Genomic DNA, 21,218 nt, shown 5'->3' on the forward strand with positions numbered 1-21,218 from the left:
AGGTGAAAATGTATAAAACTGTTTGAAAAAAATATGTGTAAATGGCAACCATCTTTTAACTGAACCCTAAACTTCTTTAAAGGTCCCCTGAAGTGCCTTGAAATGCAGATTTGTTTGGTGCATTAAGTAATTTCAACAGGAACCATGAAAGCAGGGTGGGACATTAAAGTAATCCATTCCTCTTTTAAAAAGTAGGGAATAGCGTTTCGTTAAAATCACAGCTCTGCCAGTCAAATACGTTAAAGACTATAGACACTAAATGTGTCACTTGTACAGTTTTAAATGCAATGGTCAATATGGCTGCTCTAGTAAAGCAGCCAATCATTGATCGCTATAGACTGACAATTATTTAGGGGAGGGGCTCAGTCTAGACATGCGTTCTTTATGAAAGTTTCTGGATCTTCATTTAATGAACCCTCTGGGGTCGGTAAACACACTGGAATTAAGGCAGAGAGTCTTTCCAGTCTGACCTCATTTTTTAAATTATTATTAATTCCCACCTCCGCCATTCAAACATTTGACAGCAGGCACTCGAACGCCCACAGATTTGTTTTTTGGAATGAGTTGAAAATTACCTCAGAAGACCAGCGTGAATGAATGCAGTTTTCATCCAAGAAGTTACTGGTTATTACGCTGGTTACATAGTTTGACTGTTATGTAAGACACTTATGCTGCCTTCAAAATTCAATCAGGAAAAGGAACTTCTGAGATAGGAAGTGAAGCAGAATTTAAATTAAGATGTGTCAGATATGCTGTCCTGTATTAGAATGCTTTTTCCGAAGGCACCACATAGCTGTCGGACACAGCCTTAATTTTGAATGTCCATACAGTGATTGTGCAATGCATTTTCTAATGCATTTTTGGCGGTACACTTGAATTCAGATATTAGAAAGCATCTAATTGGTCAGAGGATTTGATGAGATAAAGAAGTATGATGTGGCATCATAAAAAGTGTTGATTTATATTGGCAAAAGCAAGAAACTGCAAGTTTTAAATGCTTATGAACACAAATTTTGCTTTTAGTAGTGCACTAAATTCTGTCATCATTTACTCACCCTTTACTTATTTGAGTTTCTTTCTTTTATTGAACACAAAAATATTGGAAAATAGTACAGGTTACACTTACTGGTTCTTCAAAATATCTTATTTTGTGTCCAACAGAAAAAAAGCAACTCAAAGGATTACAATCACTTGAGGAAGTGAGGAAGAATTTTAATTTTTGGGTAAACTATCCATTTAAGACTAACATGTTGATACCAAAAAACTTGCATTTTAATTTCAGGGGGCCTTTAAAAGAAAGTACTTATAGCTGCATCTCTGTGTCTGTAATTATGTGAGAGTGCATGAGACTGGATGTGATGCACAGGGCAGTGAATGGAGGAAGAGATCAGAGAGGGGGTAGGCATCCCACAGGCGAAATCAGAAGCAAAAACCAAGCAAGGCGGGTGTCCTACCACTGCCAGTGGGGGATAGAGAGGAAGAGAGGGGTGTGTTAGTGCACCTTTTTTTGGCCAGGTTTGGGGAAGGAGTATGATTTGATTCTGGAGAGAATCCCACCTGTGGCACCCCGCTAGAAACCACAATTTTAAAGAGCACATGGTTATTTTTTTATCCTACCCTCTTGTTTACCGCTAATGTTTAAAGATACAGATCCATGACCCATTAGTGTTGTATTATACATTACAACAGCAATGCAGAATGAGCACAAAATAGTGTTCTTTAACAATTAGCTCTGAAAATGCACTAATTCAATGTATATTGATTGTATATGCATGTGACATTATATTCAACAACCCTAATGTGAAATCGGTCAGTGGTTCTCAGCGGGCTTTGATTCAAGACCCAGATTTTACTTTGAATGGCAAGTGGTGATCCAACGCAGATTCTGATTTAATTTTTATGCTTAATAATTAAATGTAAAAATAATATAGAATATTAAATATAACGTTTATTCATTTTCTTTTCGGCTTAGTGCCTTTAACCGCCAACTTATGGAGCATATTTTTTACGCAGCGGATGCCCTTCCAGCTGCAACCCATTGCTCCAGAGCCAATGCACCGTTCTACGAGGATTCAAAATAGGTTTTGTGGGAAAACTCAAGCGTTCTCAATAAGTGCAGATTTTCTCAGATTTGGGCTTTATTCATTTATTTATCTCAGTGAAAAATTTGATTTCACAGGAAAACACATTAGTCAGAAGAGTGACTAATTCATACAAATTCATGTGGTATACCTTTAGAAAACGTACACATGTTAAAAGGTGGCATGCCCCCCTCAAAAAACAACCCTTTACCCCTACCCCTTATTGTGAAATGAACAAACTATACTAAAACGGACAAATCAGATTGTACTAATGAATACAAATTGACCACAAAATCAAAAAGTTAAGAATAGCTGTGAGATTGCATTGGATTTCTTTGTTGCATTTAGCAGTGTTTGTCCCTGTTGTCTGTCACAGTTTTGGGTCACAACTCACCAGCTGAGAACCGTTTTTTAATTTATCCCACTAGCTTACATTGAGATTAATTGGTAGACATTTCTTGTAGTCAAACATGTCAGTTCACTTTAAAAGCATGATCACATATTCAGGCTAATGCACATTGCACTGACAGACACTGACCAACACTATCAGAGAATTCAGTCTGGTTTTGTTGGATATTGTGAGTCATCCCAGCAGACACAGGACGTCAACACAACGTCAGATTGACGCTGTACCCGCATGTTGTGGGGACGTTGCATTTTGTTTGGAAATGAAAATCAGGTTGACGTTGTAACCCAACATCAGGCTTATGTCAATGTTTAACGTCCAACCTAAAATCAACCAAATATCAATGTATAATGATGTTACAGCTTGACGTTGTGTGGATGTTGCCACTATGACATCTATCAGACGTTGGATTTTGGTTGCCTTACCTGATGAATAAATGTCAGTGTTTGACATCAACATGACGTTGATTTAAGATCGACGTTAGATTTTGGTCACTTTTCAACGCAACCTAAAATCAACAAAGTATCAACGTCATTTGACATCATTATTGGACATCAAATAACGTTGTCTTTAGACGCTGACTAGACATTGAATTTTGGTCACCTGACATCACAACCTAAATCTAACTTGATATTAACATCTTATGACGTTGTGCGCCTGCTGGGATGGAGTGTCTGAGAAGTGAAATACTATTATGTGGTGATTGTCCACATTGGTTAGCATCTGTTGGAGCAGTGCAAATGTGACTGTCCATCCAAAAATGAACATTTGCTGTTAATTTGCTTTTACTCTTTACCCTTAGACCATCTAAGATGATGACCTTTTCTTCAATAGAACATTAAAGAAGATATTCAGCTGAATGTGTGGTCCTTGGTAATAAATCCTTGTGGGGCAGTGGTGTAGTCGGGGCTATACGCACGTATACTCAGTATGCCAACTTTTTTCCACTAGCTGTTTGGGTATTACGACTTCTGAGGATCAATAATTGCGTATACCCTCGGTATACTCGCTTGTTTTGCTGATTAGACTTCCCCTTTATTTCCCCTTTTTTTTAGGACTACACCACTGTTATGGGGGATTTATTCTTATTTATTAAGTCCAAATCCAACCTCTTGTTTTCTAATGGTACACTGATATCTTAATTGTATGTTATAATGTTTGAAAGCAAGCAAATTACTAAACTGTAAATCTGAATAAACTTCTAATTTCCAACTTTGAACACAAAAAAAAAATGATTGTGCACACAAACACGCTGAGAGGACAAATAACAAACAGAACACACATAAGTGAACAATGTAGTCTACACAAACTAGTCATTTCTGCAAGCATGAGGTTTTAAGTAGGGGCGGGATCCAAATATATGCCTGTATTTATTGGCTTCTCGTCATCTGACCGGCTCTTGATTGGCTGTAGTTGGCTTTCAATTAAGACAGCTTTTAACATGGTCATTAACTAATCTAAATGTGCTATTCTGGCTGCACGATATTGGGGAAACAATTGATGAAAAATGGGTGACCATTGACTTGTTTTCGGAGGATATCCTCAAGGACCACATATTCAGCTAAAAATCTTCTTTAATATTCTACTGGAAGTCTTGAATAGTCTAAAGGTAAGAAAATGAACTGTAGATTTCATTTTTGGGTGAACTATCTTTTTATAACATAGCCTTTAGAGCACATTTTGACTGTAGTGTGTGTTTGGATGATAGTTGTGGATGTACGTACCTCCGAATGATGTGATGGTCTCTGGCAGGACTCGGTGAGCACGTGGAGCAGGCCGTCAGGCTTGTAAGAATAGTGTTCTACCAGCTATAATATACAACACATTTCACATCAAATCAGACTCTTGCCATCATCACAGGCCATCGCTTCAGTGTTGTGGTTACGCTTTGTAAGCTGAGGCCATTTTGTAGAAAACTTGTTTTTCAGCGAATGGTATAAAAACATCGTGTATGTTTCTTTGCTAACGGCTCATCTTCAAATAATACACTGAATATACCTTTAACGAGGCTAATTTATACTAACAAAGCATGAAATCTACAAATACACTGAAAAAACATACTCCTGATCAACACACTTTTGTTGTGACGCATCATCACCAACTGTATATCTCAACAAATTCGACTATTTCCATGTTAACATGCTTTAAATACACACCCACCTTTTTGAAATCTCATTCAAGTTCTTCTTATCACAATGTGGCTGGGGTTTGTCAAGGCTACTGTAGTTAGTGGCCTTGCTGTAGCCGTAACCTTGCTAAAGCTTTGATGCTTTGTGCTACGCTCAATCACACAAGCAGGAAATCTAAATATAACACGTCATTTGTCCCTTTGGTCACCACATTCAAAGTCAATGTCTACCTCTGCAAGCGTGAAGAACTGAATTCTCCTTTTTTTGATAGGTATCAGAGATTATTATTTTCTATATAAGAGTCAAAGACAACAAAAAAAAAAGTGTTTTAAATGAAAAGGCTCTTTTAAAGAATTACCATAAAACCCCAAAATACTCATTTAAAATTGTTGTTTGCTGAAAATGTTTTGATTTATACCTGTGAACAGGGCTGGATTAAGAACATATTGAGCCCTGGACATATATATAGCAAATCCAAGGCTCTCGCTATATATATTGTTGTTGTTATTTTTCGTCGAATAGTTCGGACTGCTGAGTGAATCACTGGTACAACCCTCCCTATTCCCCAAGAACTGTACTTATCCAGAGCGAGCAAAAGGGCTGCCAAAATCACTCTGGACCCCTCACACCCAGCACACTGCCTCTTTGAACTTTTACTTCTGGTCGACGCTACAGAGCACTGCGCACCAGAACAGCCCGACACAGAAACAGTTTCTTCCCTCAGGCAATCCACTTGATAATAATAATTATGGAACCAACATCACTACTTGCTATACACTTTTTTACACATATACACTTATGTAACAACACACTTTACATGCCAATTTGCACATAACAGCTGCACATACAACGTTGTATATAGTAATGTAGCTCTACATACACTTGTCTATTTTTGTATATTTGCATTCACTACTTACTGCTTTTTTATATTTATTATCTGTTTTTTGTCCTGTCTCTGTAATTCTGTTGTACTGTAGAAGCTCTGTCACGAAAACAAATTCCTCGTATGTGCAAACATACCTGGCAATAAAGCTCTTTCTGATTTCTGATTCTGATTTCTGATTTTGTTGTTATTATTATTAATAATTTACTAATTAATATTATCATCTAATTTTCCATGATTTGATTATTATATATATTTTCTATTTTATTAAAATAGGCCTGCAAGTATACAAAATTAAGTAATGACATAATCTGAATTTAAAGTTCAAACAGGCTGCAAAAATCAGCAAAACAAAAAACATTTGCAATGCCTCCTAAATTAGTGCTTTATAATAAATACTTTAAATGGGGTTCACCTTTAAAAAGTTTACTTAGAACTTTAGCTGACCATAAATCCCTAATAATAGGATATCTTTAATATTCATGCTTATATCCAAACGATTGTTGTCGTCTGAGTTACAGAAGGCTAGCATCCTTACTTTATTTATTTATTTATTTATTTATTTATTTATTTATTTATTTATTTATTCATTTATATATTTTTGCATCAGATATATTGTCTTATGAAAGCCAGTGCCAATATTTCATCGCTCCATATTATTACGGTCGTTTTCAAGGGGCAAAGTAAACATTCATAAAAAATAGTTTGCTTTCTAACTGGTTTAGTTAGACTTTTATTTACTTGACATAGACACTCCGCAACGATAGAGATTTTGACAACTGCTTGTGTAGGCTATTTGATTTGTTCATACACTGTCTCAGTTATATTGTGTGATGGAAGGATTGTGCAGGAGCGCGCCGGTCTGAGTCCAGTAACCGCTGTGCAGCCGAGACTGCGCTTCAGTTAGGAGTCCATTTATCATGATTCCGCCTGACCCAGCTTCTGTTACTTAAGTACAATTGTATCAATGATGAAGACTGTTTGAATTTTAGTTTTTGTTCTATGACGAGCTTCGTTAGCCTTTGGCTGGACGGTTCTCAAGGTAGTGCCCAAATAAGGGACTGTCCTTGGAAAATTAGGACATCTGATCACCCTTATGGGTGACTAAAACAGGGCTATCCAATGTTCTGATTGGGCTACAGCCACTCTGAGCCCCAGTTTAGCACTGGCATCACTGTTTTTGAACAGCAGCGAACCGAAAGGAATACTTCACATTATCAACTAGAGAAAGGCGTTTCCCGCGCCATAGCGCAAATTAATTCTTCAGCCAATCAAGGGCCCCCTTCTACAGTGGGCCCTGGGGCTTCAGCCCTACCTAGCCCTTACGTTAATCCGGCCCTGCCTGTAAAATATCACATTATCTGTATATCAAACATTAATACTTTGAGGACTAAAATTGAATTGCACTTGCTGAGTCATTAGATATTAAATTGTGTTGTACAATGAAAAATCTACACTATTACAGATCTTGGGTCACCAGCGACCCTATTCTCCTTTTACACAAAAACATTAGAAAACAGAAATCTTTTAATAACTGATTTTCCTTGTTGTTTTGTTTATAAGGGATATATTGATGCATATTAAAAAGGTAGATTTCTTTAAGAACAACAAGAGGGATGGTGGGTAGCGAATGATTTAGTGGGTCATTTTAAATCTAATGTATGCACTTAAAGCATACCTGTCAACATTGGGATGTGAAAATAAGGGATACCCCCACATCCCCACCCCCCCAAAAAATATTCCACAAATTACTGAATCGTTTTATCTGGAGCTGTTTTGTTGTAAATAAACAGTTGGAACTGTCAGTAATATGTTTATTATTATTATTATTATTATTATTATTATTATTATTATTATTATTATTATTATTATTATTATTATTATTATTATTATTATTATTAATTATTATTATGGCTGCAGGGTGGCGCAGTTGGTAGCACGTTCGCCTCACAGCAAGAACAAAAGCATCTAAGCTCACAAAATGTGAGGTAACTCTATTAATTCTGAGTTTTGATTGGCTGCTGGGACTCTACAACGTGATGTCATCAGGTTTTGACCCTCTCTCTGCATTTATTAGTGCAAAAGAGAGCTGGCTCAATCTAATCACCATGCTCTATCATGATTATCATCAGCATCTGCTCAAAAATCTTTTGTCATGTCTCTTTTTCTTACCTGCCATAGTGTGTCAAACTTCTTGCCATCAGGAATGGAGAGCTTGCCAGCCCTGTCCTTATCAATTCTATAGTGCATGACTTGATTGTTATGCAGGAGACACAGCGCATAGGACTCGTTTCTGCCACTGTTTTCTCTTTGTCTGATTCTGTGAGACGGAGAGAAAATTACAAGTGTTAAGAAGAGATTGGAAAATAATTTATATTACACTACAGGACTGTTCAATGCTTGATTCTGATTGGCTGATATAATTATTCTTTCAAGAGTTCACCCTTAGCTAAAGATTGATTATAGACCGTGTTTGGCATGCTGTGCCGGGAGAGAGCCCTGAGCTCATGAGATCCTCGAGCCCGGGGCTCCCTCCCGTTGTAGGGCGAGAGGAAAGTTTGAGCTCAGGTAGATCTCGAGAACTCTCTGCTTGTTATGGCGGATAGGAATAAGGAATTACTGTGGATAGGTAATCTACTAATTAAGTGCTCTTCTATGGTGTCGATTTGGTTTGGCCAATTTACTTATGTCACGTGTCTTGCCTGTGAGAGGAAACCGGGAAGCGCAGGGGAAACCCATGCGAGCACGGGGAGAACATGTAAACTTCACACAGAAATGTCAATTTGGCCAGGTTTTGACATTCTTGCTGTGAGGCAACAGTGCTAATCACTGGGCCGCCGTGTCACCCTGTCAGGGGAAAAGAGGGAGGAGTAAGGGTGGAAGGGGGGATTCTTCAACACGAAGATGGCTACGGTAAGACGCTCTGGTTATTTATAACGAGTTAAGCTTCGTCTGATTGTCATACATTAGCTAATGTGGGACTGGCTGCACTCAATCATAAGCACGAGCTCCTCTCGAAATCAGTTCATAAATAAACTTCATAAGGTGTGTAATTATATTTTGGGAACCACACGAACTACTAAAAAGTAGGCGTTGACCATATTTACGGTACAGAAGTATACTGATATTACAGAACTATAGAGATACTTAAAACTACTTTACAGTCTACAACAAACAAACTTTAATCAAAATATAACAAAAGTCTTAGGATGAAATGTGTAAGAAACTAGTATTACATGCTGGAGCTGGACAAAAACGTGATAAATATCTTGAAATACAGCATCTGAACTTTAGGTGTGAGAAATGTAGCATAAGCGGAATAAAGCTCTCCGGTCTATTGAATTGATTTATTTTGAGCAGCGCATCTACAATTATTCTTCCTTCTATTTATTATTCTATACTACAGGGCTGTTAAATGCTTGATTCTGACTGGCTGATGAACATTCTAAGCTGTGCCATAATCTTCATATAAACGCACAACTAAAGTAGTTCCAGGCAGGTTTTGACTACATTAGTTCAATATCACTATACTGAATCATTTCAGTTAAAACAAAACAAAACAGAACACTTTATATATACTTTCCTTTAAATTTATTTTATTTATAAAGCGCAATAAAACAACAGTTTGATTTTCCCGTTGAACAAGGATTCATTAGAGATTGTTCTAATAGACATAGGCAGCCCATTCCACAGGCCTCTTTTTTTCTTAAGTTTGGAACTGGGGACTATTAACATTTTCTGGTTTGACAACGCATCTGCCAGATATTTTAACAGTAATAAGTAGGCCCACACAGGAATCTGCATGTGCAAAAATACACAGATTTCCGCAATTTTTTTAGCCCATCATTGAGCCAATGTATTTACTTGTATATGTGTGTTCATTTATATTTATTTAGTTTTTAAATTAATTTCACTAATATTATTGTGATATAATAATAATAATAATAATAATAATATCAAAATGTAAATTTTTTGATTTTCTTACAATGCAGTTTGTAAAGTAATATGTTCTTTAGTTAATACATTATAAGAGACTTGCTTTGTTTACCAAATAAGTGGATCTAGTTGGATAATTGTAAACATTAAATAAAAGTTAAAAAGTATTATTTTTTTATTTCATGTATTAAGTTATGATACTCCCAAAATCAATATGCATAAATCTGCAGATCTTTTACAAAGTTCTCCACTGAAATAGCATAACATGTCTGCAGATTCTGTCTGGCCCTGCTAATAAGATTAGAAAGATAAGGTGGTGCCACCTTTTTAATACCTTGAAAACACACAGTAAAATGTTTAACTATTCTAAAACATATGTGATGATATAAATGCATCAATTAATCTCTCGAATTCCACACAAGTTAAAAAGCCATTCTACTTTGTCTAATAATCTCAACTGAAAAAAAACCTGATTTGATTACTGCATTTTCCTGTTTGTCAAACAGAAGAGCAGCGTACGTTCTAATATGTAGAATGATGAATGTACAGTAATACTACACACAAGAGCTGTTTGTGGACGAAAACCTGACACGTGATAAATGTATGTGTGGTAACCATAGTTTAGTGCGGTAGTGTATTTACTGTGGTAACTGAAATAACTGACTGAGATCTGTTGAATTACTAGAAAATAATGCACAACCGAGGTTTCCACCTAGCATTGTGGACACATCACCATATCAGGTGTGCATTAAAGGGGACCTTTTATTCAAAAATCACATTGATGTGAGGTTTAAACCCAGTTGTTTGGCATCAGTGTGTGAATACAGCCAGCATTAGTAAATATAATATGATTGCCCCTTTTTTTTAATTTTACTATGATTTTAATATGATTTTACCCCTTTTACAAGATGTAAGATAAGACTTTGGTGTCCCCAGAATGTGTCAGTAAATTTTCAGCTCAAATTACCCATCAGATTATTTATTATACAATGCAGAATATGCCAATTTTTGAGCTTGAAGCAAATTGTAGCTGTTTTGTAGCCTGTGTCTTTAAATGCAAATGAGCTGGTTCTTTCAACCCACCATCTCCCCCCCCCCAACACACATACACTTTCATCCTCAAAGACCCCCCCCCCCCCCCCCTTTCCTCACTTCCTTTCTTTCATCCGCAACACCCACCCACTTTCACTTCGCGGCACTTCCATTTTCAATTTCGGGTTGAGGGTGGCATGATCGTCGTTTTGTCTAGAGCGCCAGTTCTGCTTGCTCCGGCCCTGAAAACATGCTCTCTTTTAAAAACGTTTTCAACCTAAAACTCATTCTTGAGGTGCAGATGACCACAGAGAGTTAGAACAGATCTTTCAATCCCCCTTTCTTTGTAAATCCTGGTCTATGGACATGTTTATTCGCCTTACTATGGGGACATGTTAATCCGGGGCTGTCAGTTTATTTAGTGGATGGGGAAACCGCACTGCTACGTCAGGTTGTGGTGGCCATCAAAATACTGCTATTTGGATTCTATTTTAACATCAGGAAATTAAAAAAAAGGACTTATTGTGTTTATTTCACTCCAATATGACTGATACACACAGCTCTGTCCAAACAGCTTCCAAAAGGTGGTTTTGAATCATAGGTGGTCTTTAATGCAACGTTTAGCTTTATAAATGTACATACATTTTTTATTGAAAAATTTCTAAGGATTTAAGAAGCATTTCACCATCTTGTGGAAAGGTTTTTCTGTAATCCCTACATAATTAACCAAGTCTGACTTTTTTTTCTGATTATATTACACACAAATCAACAGTAGATGGCGCTGTGGATGTTTTTTAAAACAAAGATTCAACATTCAGATTCAGTATAATGTTGGGTTATTTGGTGAACCAATAAATGTTTCATAAAAGTGCAAAATATACTAAATAAACAGCAAACTGATATTTCCAGAATGATATTTTTCTTTTCAAAAGGCTTCAGTAAAAACTAGAGCACTGAAAGATGCAGACTCAACACTTTGATGACAAAAGTGTCTTTGTCTTGTAAACCAACATTCATCTTTTTCCATTATTCTGAGGACTACATACCCATCCTTTACTTGCAAGTGTTCTATTTAAAGCAAACGCACAGTCTACACACACACACACACACACACACACACACACACACACACACACACACACACAACCCCCACCCAGCTTGTTGTTGTTTTCCGCCTTTGGTCAGTTCAGGAAGTCCCTCTCAAACAGTGTCAGAGCGGAAACCACACAGCACCTCTCTCTGCCTCATTGCTTTCACTATAACTGCAGTCCAAAACCTCTGCCTTAAGCTTCATCCAGCCTCCTTTTCAAAATTTAGTGACACATTTTTATCTATACCATATACTTTTATTATTAAATTGTTTTGCTGTTCTTGTTTTGATATTTAATCAATGTAGTTTTGGATTCATATATGACGGCATATACAATTTTAATTAAGATTTTAAAGTATTTAACAATCGCTTTGATACAAGATCAGAACCCTGGTGTCAATTTTCAAAAATCTAAACACAATATTCACAACCATTGACAAAATTGCACATATTTAAAAAACACTTTTTAGTAACACTTTATTTTGATGGTCCATTTGTGTATTAGTAGACTGTCTGCTTAATATCTGTTGATACTGCTCCTTCAACAGACATTTAACTGACTATAAGAAACTTATAACTTACACTAACCCAAAACCCAACCCTAACCCCAACAGTCTACTTATAATCTAATGAGAATTAGTTAGCATGTAGCTGCAATGTAACTTAAATTCAACAAACGGACCATCAAAATAAATTATTTTGTTCTTTAAATGCTTGGATACAATAAAAGTCAAAGATACTTTGGTCATTGTACTAAAATAACCTGTTCAACATAACACAATTTGACATCCAGTTAATTCCGTTTCAAAACGCAAGTCACACATTACATCTGAAATAACTGTGCAGTCACTTTAAATTTACAATTAAAATGATGTAATTATAAATGGATACTCAAAATGATAAGTAACTGTTGCATTACTCTTGGTGCATGGAAACCTGATGTACAAAATTACATGTTTAGATGATGAAAATTTCAGGATAAATCAAATGACAGCAGTCACCACAGAAGATGACCCAGCAGGACTAAATTATCTATAGAGGCCATCTTTCATCTACATTCTTTATCAGAAATGTGACTTTTACTGGCACTTTTACAGACAATGTTTTCATATATTCATACATTACTGTATGCAAGAAAGGCCGATCACAGCAGACCATTGTCAGGCCTGGGTTAGCCAGAAGGTTCTTTCAGAGATGCTTCATTATAATAAAAGCATGCACTGTGATGAAGACCAGACTGATGGAAACATAGGTCCCAAATAGAAATCTGATATAATCTGATACTGATATGCAGTGGCACAGTAGGTAGTGCTGTCGCCTCACATCAAGAAGGCTGCTGGTTCGAGCCTCGGCTGGGTCAGTTGGCGTTTCTGTGTGAAGTTTGCATGTTCTCTCTGCGTTCGTGTGGGTTTCCTCCGGGTGCTCCGGTTTCCCCTACAGTCCAAAGACATGCGGTACAGGTGAATTGGGTAAGCTAAATTTTCCCCAGTGTACGAGTGTGAATGAAAGTGTATGGACGTTTCCCAGAGATGGGTTGCGGCTGGAAGGGCATCCGCTGCGTAAAAACGTGCTGGATAAGTTGGCGGTTCATTCCGCTGTGGTGACCCCTGATTAATAAAGGAATTAAGCCGAAAAGAAAATGAATGAATGATTATTATTATTAATATTATTATTATTTTTTTTTACATACACAGATTCAATGAGAACCACAGGTAAACAGGGAGATTGCGTTTGGAGGATATTAATAAACGCTCTATTAATTCTAGACATTGTCTTATTCAATTTATAACAATTCATAGGTTACATTATTCAAAGAAAAAACTACATAGAATCTTCCAAAATATTTCACCTCTTTGTGACAAATGTAATTCATCAGATGCGGATCTTTCTCACAGTTTTATTTTTTGTTCTAAGATGCAGAATTATTGGAGTGGAATTTTTGAAGTGCTTTCCGAGGTGTTGAAGTTGCAATTACAACCAGATCCAATGCTTTTAATTCTGGGATTCTCTGAACAAACGTATTTGTTGTCAAATACACAACATAAAACGCTCTCAGACTGCTTAACTACTGCCAAGAAGCTACTGCTACTGTTTTGGAAAAAAAAGGAATCCCCTACATGTAAACTGTGGCTTGGAGAAATTGCCTCTATGTTACATTTGGAGTGAATTAGATACTATTTGAAAAGAAAACTTGAACAATTTGACAAAATTTGGAATCCTTTTATCTGTTACCTTGAAAAAAACTCTCATAATAATGCATCATTTCTGTAATGTTTTAACATGCTTTGTCATCATACTCTGTTGTTCAAACAGGTCTTTGTAACAAGTTTGCTTGTTATGTGGGTGGGTGTTTTTTTTATTATTATTATTTTATTTTATTTTATTTATTTTTTTGTATAATGTTCATGTTGTTTTCCTCTTAATTTTTAAATTAATTTTAAATAAAACTTATTTGACAAAAAAAAATAAAAAAAATCAAACAGGGAGATTGCAGATGACCAGCTTCTGCTTTAAACTGTTCTGACTGAATATCTACTATGCAAAAGGATACAGACAAATGTCAAATACAGTAAAACACCCTAAATCTGTTGAAACGCGTCGATCTGATGGAGGTTGAGTTTGCAGCTGGATATTATTAAGAGATCGCTGACAGGAACATTCTTAGCCAGAGCGTGTCTGAAGCTCATATGCAAGTTTATTTTACATTCTATGGCAGAAACACTATTGAGCCTCGCTAGATTCTCCTGTGTGTGCGCCTGTCCATTCTAAAACTCTCACAGGATATTATTTTGGCCTACTATGTGGATGTATTAAATAGAAACTTTCACTTTCACTTTAGGCAGCTTGTGAATAAACAGACTTGCGAGTACTAGTCGCAGACGCGATTATGAGGCTGTTTTTGCGCCAAGTTTAAAGTAATCAATCAAAGAAGAGGAGAAAGTGTATTACTTCGATCATTTTAATATAGCAAATTAATAATAAAATCAAAAAATTATAATATTATACTGAGAGTTAACTTTAAGCTATCCCGCGGCCCACCTGCAGGATCGCTGAAGCCCACTAGTGAATTAATGTATTTACTAATGAGTTAATGTATTTACTAGCATGAATTAAGAACGAATATAACTTGTACAGCATTTATTAGTGATAGCTCAACATTTACTAAAATCCAAATTCATGCTAGTTAACACTAGATAATGCACTGTGAGTTATCATGAACTAACAATGAACAACTTCATTACCTTTCACTAATGTTATCCAAGATAAATAAAGACCGTAAATGTTCTGGTCATGTTAGCAAATATATGAACTAACATTAACTAATACAACCTTATCGTAAAGTGGTACCATAAAACGTATACAGCACAAACTATTATATGTGCTTGGTTTATTGTTACAAAAGAATGGGGTATAACAATGTAAAATGTCTTTACTGTCACTTTTGATCAATTCATGCACCTATTCTGGAAAAAAAGTAGATTATGAAATTGGTAACACTTTAATTTAAGTAACAATTGACATTTTCTACTGGTTTATTACCTATTAAAAAGAGTCCTGAAATCCTAATCCTGCCCACTGCCAAAACCGAACTATTACCTTACCAAGTATTAATAAGCAGCTTCTTAGTAGTCTATTGAGCTAGAAGTCTTAGTTAATTGTTACTGGTTTGCTAATAGTGTAAATTGTACATTAAAATAAAGTAAAATTGATCTTCAGACTATTTTTAGTTCTTTGGAGAACCGAAAAAAAGGTTCTTTAATGACATCACTGTGAAAATACCTTCTTGGTTTTTCCTGACACCTTTATTTTTAAAGGTCACTTAAACCGAAAGTTGCAGATTTTTTTTTAGTACGTACTTAAATAAGACTGGGGCGGCACGGTGGCTAAGTGGTTAGCACTGTCGCCTCACAGCAAGGAGGTCGCTGGTTCAAGCCCCGGCTTAGTCAGATGGCATTTCTGTGTGGAGATTGCATTGTTGTGTGGGTTTCCTCCGGGTGCTCCGGTTTCCCCCACAGTCCAAAGACGCGCTATAGGTGAATTGACAAAACTAAATTGGCCATAGTGTATGAGTGTGTGTGAATGCGAGCGTATGGGTGTTTCCCAGTACTGGGTTGCGGCTGGAACGGCATCCGCTGCATAAAGCATGTGCTGTATAAGTTGGCGGTTCATTCCGCTGTGGCGACCCCTGATAAATAAAGGGACTAAGGCCCAATCCCAATTCTATTTTTGTACCCCTACCCCTTCCCCTTGGCCCTTACAACCAAGGGTGAAGGGAAAGAACTTCAAAATTTCCCCCTAAGAACTGGGACACCACTACAACACCTGAACACGTCATCATATGTTATCGCGATCTCTTGCTTCATAAGACGATGGTGACTGCTGTAGTTATTCCAGTTGTGCTATTTTTTTTAGTATTTATCTTCAGGAAATCACTGAAGGCATCGATATCATGTTATCATAACGATCTAATGTGGCAATAAGATTGTAACTGTACTGTGCATTTACACAGTGGCCATATTCATCTACCTGTATGTAAACAGACCAACACCATTAACATTATAGCAGACTCTGTAAAAAGCTCATTCCCAGCCACTAGACTTTTCTGACAGGATATTTAAGTGTCATCGAGTGTCAGAATGTTGTGGACCTGCTATACAGGAGTTATTATTATGGATTATAGATCACGAAATTTAGCGGTTTTTATTTTAGTGTTTTTTTATGCCGGTAAAACATGAACGCGGTAATGAATATATTCAAACATGTGATCGTTTGTTGTAAAAATTCGTAATAATGACAAAAAAATACAAATTTGTGGATCTCCTTACTTCCGGGTGCAGTGATTCTGCCGTTGTGGCTGGTGTATTCTGGGAAATGTTCTTACCCCTCGGTTTCAAGTGTGGTCCTGAAAAATCTTAATTCGAAGAGGTATTCACCCCTTCCCCTTAGCCCTACGCCTTCAAGCTAAAGAGAATTGGGACACCCCCACCCCTTGACGTGAACGCGCAAAACAAGGGGTAAGGGGAAGGGCTAAGGGGTAGAATTGGAATTGGGCCTTAGTCGAAGTAAAATGAATAAATAAATAAAACAAAACTATTATTTTAGTATGTACTTCTAACTGAAGTGGAATATTGAGTAGGGGGCTTTATGTTCACGCATCATTCCCTCATAGCAATTGGTAAGGCACGTGGTTAAGAACATTGCAGCTGAAGCTGTCAAACTGACATCAATAGAGAAGAACCATCATTTCTAACGCAGAAGAAAATGGACAGACTTTAATTTAAGCTAAGAAAATACAAAATTTTGATATTCAGTGGATTAACTTGCATGAATTAATTGTTAACATATATCACAGGTGTCAATTCCAGTTCCTGGAGGGCCACAGCTCTGCACAGTTTAGTTCCTACCCTGCTCCAACACACTTACCTGTAGGTCTCAATTAGTTTTATTAGGGTTGGAACTAAAATGTGCTGAGCTGCGGCCCACCAGGAACTGGAATTGACACCTGTGTTATTGTTAACAGAGAAGAACCGCCACTTCTAACGTAGAAGAAAATTGACAGACTTTAATTTAAGATTTAAAAAAATAAAAAAAATTTTATTCAGTAGATTAACTTGCATGAATTAATTGTTCACATAACAATGTCTGCTATTTTTAGACAAATAATAGACATCGATTTCATAAGTGTGGATAATGTCACTTCTTTATTTGCACTGATTGAATGTTAACATACATTGAACCTTTTAAATTTGCAAAGAAAAAAATTATAGTGAAAATTATTCTTAGATAAAAGATCTGTTGCTTAAGATCTGTTCACTGATGATTCTTAAAGGGGACCTATTATGCAAAAATCCCTTTTAAAAGTGTTTTAAACAGTTGTGTTGCAACAGTGTGTGAATGTAGCCAGTCTCTAATGGTAAAAAATATATTTTTCTATTTTTTTTATAATCACACTTCATAAAAAGAAACAGCAGAAACACTTTGGACCCTATCATACATCTGGCGCAATAAAGTGCAAGGCGTATTTGGTGTGATTTGCTGCTGTTTTCAGACCAACGCAACCCTAACTTTCACGTTTTGCACCACGTTGTTTAAATATTAAATCCATTTGTGCCACTTTGTGGACTCATGGTGTGCTGGTCTCAAAAGGAAGTGTTTTAAGGTGGATTGTTGGTGCATTGCTATTTTGAGGAACTGAAACAGACTTGTGCCATTGCCCAACTAAAAGCTGGTCTAAAGTCCAACACAGAGCACGTTAGTTATGCACCGATACAGGTCCAAACACTTACACAAACACTTAACACACACAGGATGTACAGCAATACACAAATATCTTTACAAATGAAAAAAATGTAAGGATTAAAATGTTACAAAAATTATTTTATAACTTATAAAAACCACTGCCTTCATGCCTTTTTCATCTCAGGGGGCTTTTTTCAGTTTATTCATGACAATATGTATTTATATAATGTTATTATTATTATTAACAGTATTATTTATTATATGCATATTTATATTTGTTTTAATAAAAACAAGTTTAGATTTGTCCACCTGACGGGTTTGGAGACACGTGCATCACCATATGGGGTATAAGAACAGGACGCGTTTGGATATAACTCAGTTGTTTGACCACACTTCATTTTTATTGTTCATTTATTTGTTTCCTGGAAATTAGATCTAAATTTAGAGATATCAAATCATTGCGCTTAACAAACAAAATTATATATGTAGGCTAATGGATGTCTTCAGTGGAGTGCGTACAACACTGTTTCCTTACCCACAAAAGTAAAGGAGTAAAGTAAAGAGTAAAAGTAAACCAAAGAGAAAGTAAAGAGGCACGTTCTTTATCCTCGCTCTGCAGATGCTGTTTTACTGTTTTCTCGCTAGTGAAGCGTTCAGTTTTTCCACTTACAAAGTCCGCCATGTGAATACCAAATGCACCATGGTGCGACACAACTGACTCTTAAAGGGAATGTGAGATGAGACTTTGATTGGTTTAATGTACATTATGCTCAAAACACACCCATAACTCATTAAGAGAATAAACACAACCCTGTTAGACCATGCGCCGGGGTGTAAAGCGTATTTGTCCATCCAGTGGATTCGAACCTGCTCTTAATGCTTTTGCGCCATGTGCTTTAGACTTTGCACCTACATTGTTAAAATAGAGCCCATAGATTGACATTCTCCCTTTGTACATGTAAACAGAGGGGGAAGGCCTCACCCATTAGTGACAATCTCTCCCTGATTAGCAAAGACAGCCCTGAGTGAGAAGCAGCCGTCTGTCCTTGGATTTTTGAATATGTCAATATGCTGACACACAGGTGTTTATAGCTCTACCTTTTTTTAATTTAAAGCGTCAGTCACCAAAATGACTCAATTTGGTTCAAAGCCTATTCAAGAGTTCACACTTAGCTGATGATTGATCATAAAGCTTGTTTGGGATGCTGTCCCAGGAGAGAGCCCTGAGCTCATAAGATCCTTGAGCCTGGGGCTCCCTCCCATTTGCAAGGCGAAAGGGGAGTTTGAGCTCAGGTAGATCTCGAGAACTCCCCTGCTGTAGTAGCTAATGAACAGATAATAATTGCTCTTAAGAGATAAGTACTTACTAGGAGCATGCCTATGGTCCTGATTTGGATTAGTTAATTAACTTAAGTTGCATGTTTTTGGATGATGGGAGGAACCTGGGGAACCCGGGGGAAACCCACGTGAGCATGGGGAGAACGTGTAAACTCTTCAGAGAAACGTCAGCTGGCTTGGTAAGGACTAGACACTGTGAGGCAACAGTGCTAACCACTGGGCCACCGTGCCACACATCTAGGAAAGGAGGAGGAGTAGGGGTGGAAGGGGAGATTCTTCAAAATGAAGACGGCTGTTATATGGAACTTAGGGTCTTTATAGTGGCTTAGGAATCGTCTGATTGGTGAATCATAAATTGAATAATGCGGAACTGGCTGCAAGCAATGATAAGCATGTGATCCTCTCGAAATTAGTTTATAAATAAACTTCAAAAAGGGGGAGTTTCAAAGAGTTATATTATGTAATTGTGTGTTTTTTTTTTGTTGAAACTTCACATACATCCGTAATGTGGAATCTTTTTATCTGTTACCTTGAAAAAACCTCTCATAATAATAAAAATCCGTAATTTACATCCGTAAATTACTTTTCAAATGTTGATATCCACTGTTAGTGAGTCTAAAAATTCACATTAGGATCAGATGTTTTTTGATGTTGTACATGTTATTCAACAAGTGAAGAAGACTTACAGAAATTTGCCATTGACCCGTGAGGTATTGAGCAAACGCAGCTCTGAATCCTCGCGATCGATCTTGCCGTGAAACCAGGGCATCTTCTCGTGCGCTGTTGTGGCGATGAGTTTCTCCAGTTGAGGCCTCTGGCTGATGATGGCCTGCTCCAGCGCTGAACCCTGACGCACAACCAACAACAACATTTTTCTGATTTTGTTCAGAAAAAAATATAAGCAAAAGTAGCCATGAATTAATTTTTGCTAATCTATTCACAAAAAATAGTATTGAATTACCACGTGAGTTTCAAATAACTCCAATGTTATGGAATTATTTTAAAATGTATTTCATTTCAGATTTGAAAGACACAATTTCAAAAAGTGTGATTTTCCTAAGATTTTCAATCAGGTTTAGATCAGGACCCTGGGCTGCCATTTCATTATTTCCAACACAGGCTCATTCTGAAAACGTAGCCCTACAGACGTTTCTGGAAACTGCAAATTAATTAGCCAGAGGTACGTATGGCTGCATTTAATTTTTTTTAAACGAACGCTATGGGACGGTGTGACACCATTACTTTTTGCGCTTACCAGCTGACCGCTTACCTCCGTATGGACGGCATTCTGGCTGCAACCAGTTTGTTAAGACGCAGAGAGGAGTTGACCACGACGACGGGGTTCGAGTCCAGTGAAGAACGATTCCAAAAAAGCAGGCAAGACAAAAACAGAATTCAAAAAAAAAAAAAACAAGTATATAGCAGGGTCAGAATGTGGTAAAATCTAAAAACGTGGTAAAAAAAAATCAGACAAAGGCTTTTCTTTTTTTGGGTTGCTTTTAAAACCTGTTGGTTGGGTTTAGGTAAGAGGGTGGGTGTGCCAATTGATTAAATTGGTTGGGTTTAGGGAAGAGGGTGGATGGGTCAGTTGATTGTTCGCTCAGTCAGTCAAAAAGTCTGTCAACAGTGGCCTCTGGTGAGTTTACGCGAGAACAGCAGGCGCGTATGGCACTCGCTAATGGCACAAAAAGTGTACACAGCAGCCTCTCGTGGATTCCCGAAAACAAAAACTGCGAAAAAAACAAGCCGCCGGGATGTATTTTGTGGTCTCCAGAAACGTCTGTAGAGGTACGCTTTCAGAATGAGCCTGGGATGATTATTTCTCTGTGTTAGATGACATAAAGCCATTCATCTTAATTTAAGTCCTTGGGTCTACTAAGAAAGATTCCTAAAAATACAATCAATACGATAATAATATTACCAAGATTCTGATTTTGTTTAGAAAAGATATAAGCAGAAGTAGCCAGGGATTAAGTTATGCTAATATATTTACAAAAAAAAAAAGAGAATAGTAATTAATTACTACCAGTTTGTCCAAAATACTATAAAGGTATTATGAGCTATGAAAGAGTGGGTCACACTT

The 21,218-nt window shown here is 36.9% G+C and overlaps 1 protein-coding gene across 2 annotated transcripts in view; it reads right to left on the reverse strand.

The window, feature by feature from the left end:
- Window positions 1–21,218, reverse strand: part of syk (spleen tyrosine kinase) — a 54,846-nt gene that overhangs the window by 16,423 nt on the left and 17,205 nt on the right. The window contains exons 3-6 of one of the 2 annotated variants that reach the window (XM_056467033.1): window positions 19,822–19,982; window positions 7,672–7,819; window positions 4,212–4,295; window positions 1,502–1,570 (exon numbers count right to left, since the gene is read on the reverse strand). In XM_056467033.1, the coding sequence (XP_056323008.1) occupies window positions 1,502–1,570; window positions 4,212–4,295; window positions 7,672–7,819; window positions 19,822–19,982 (462 nt within the window). The remainder of the gene's footprint in view (window positions 1–1,501; window positions 1,571–4,211; window positions 4,296–7,671; window positions 7,820–19,821; window positions 19,983–21,218) is intronic. The other variant, XM_056467034.1, reaches the window with a different exon arrangement.

The sequence above is a fragment of the Danio aesculapii genome, chromosome 10, assembly GCF_903798145.1.
Source record: "Danio aesculapii chromosome 10, fDanAes4.1, whole genome shotgun sequence".
Lineage (NCBI taxonomy): Eukaryota > Metazoa > Chordata > Actinopteri > Cypriniformes > Danionidae > Danio > Danio aesculapii.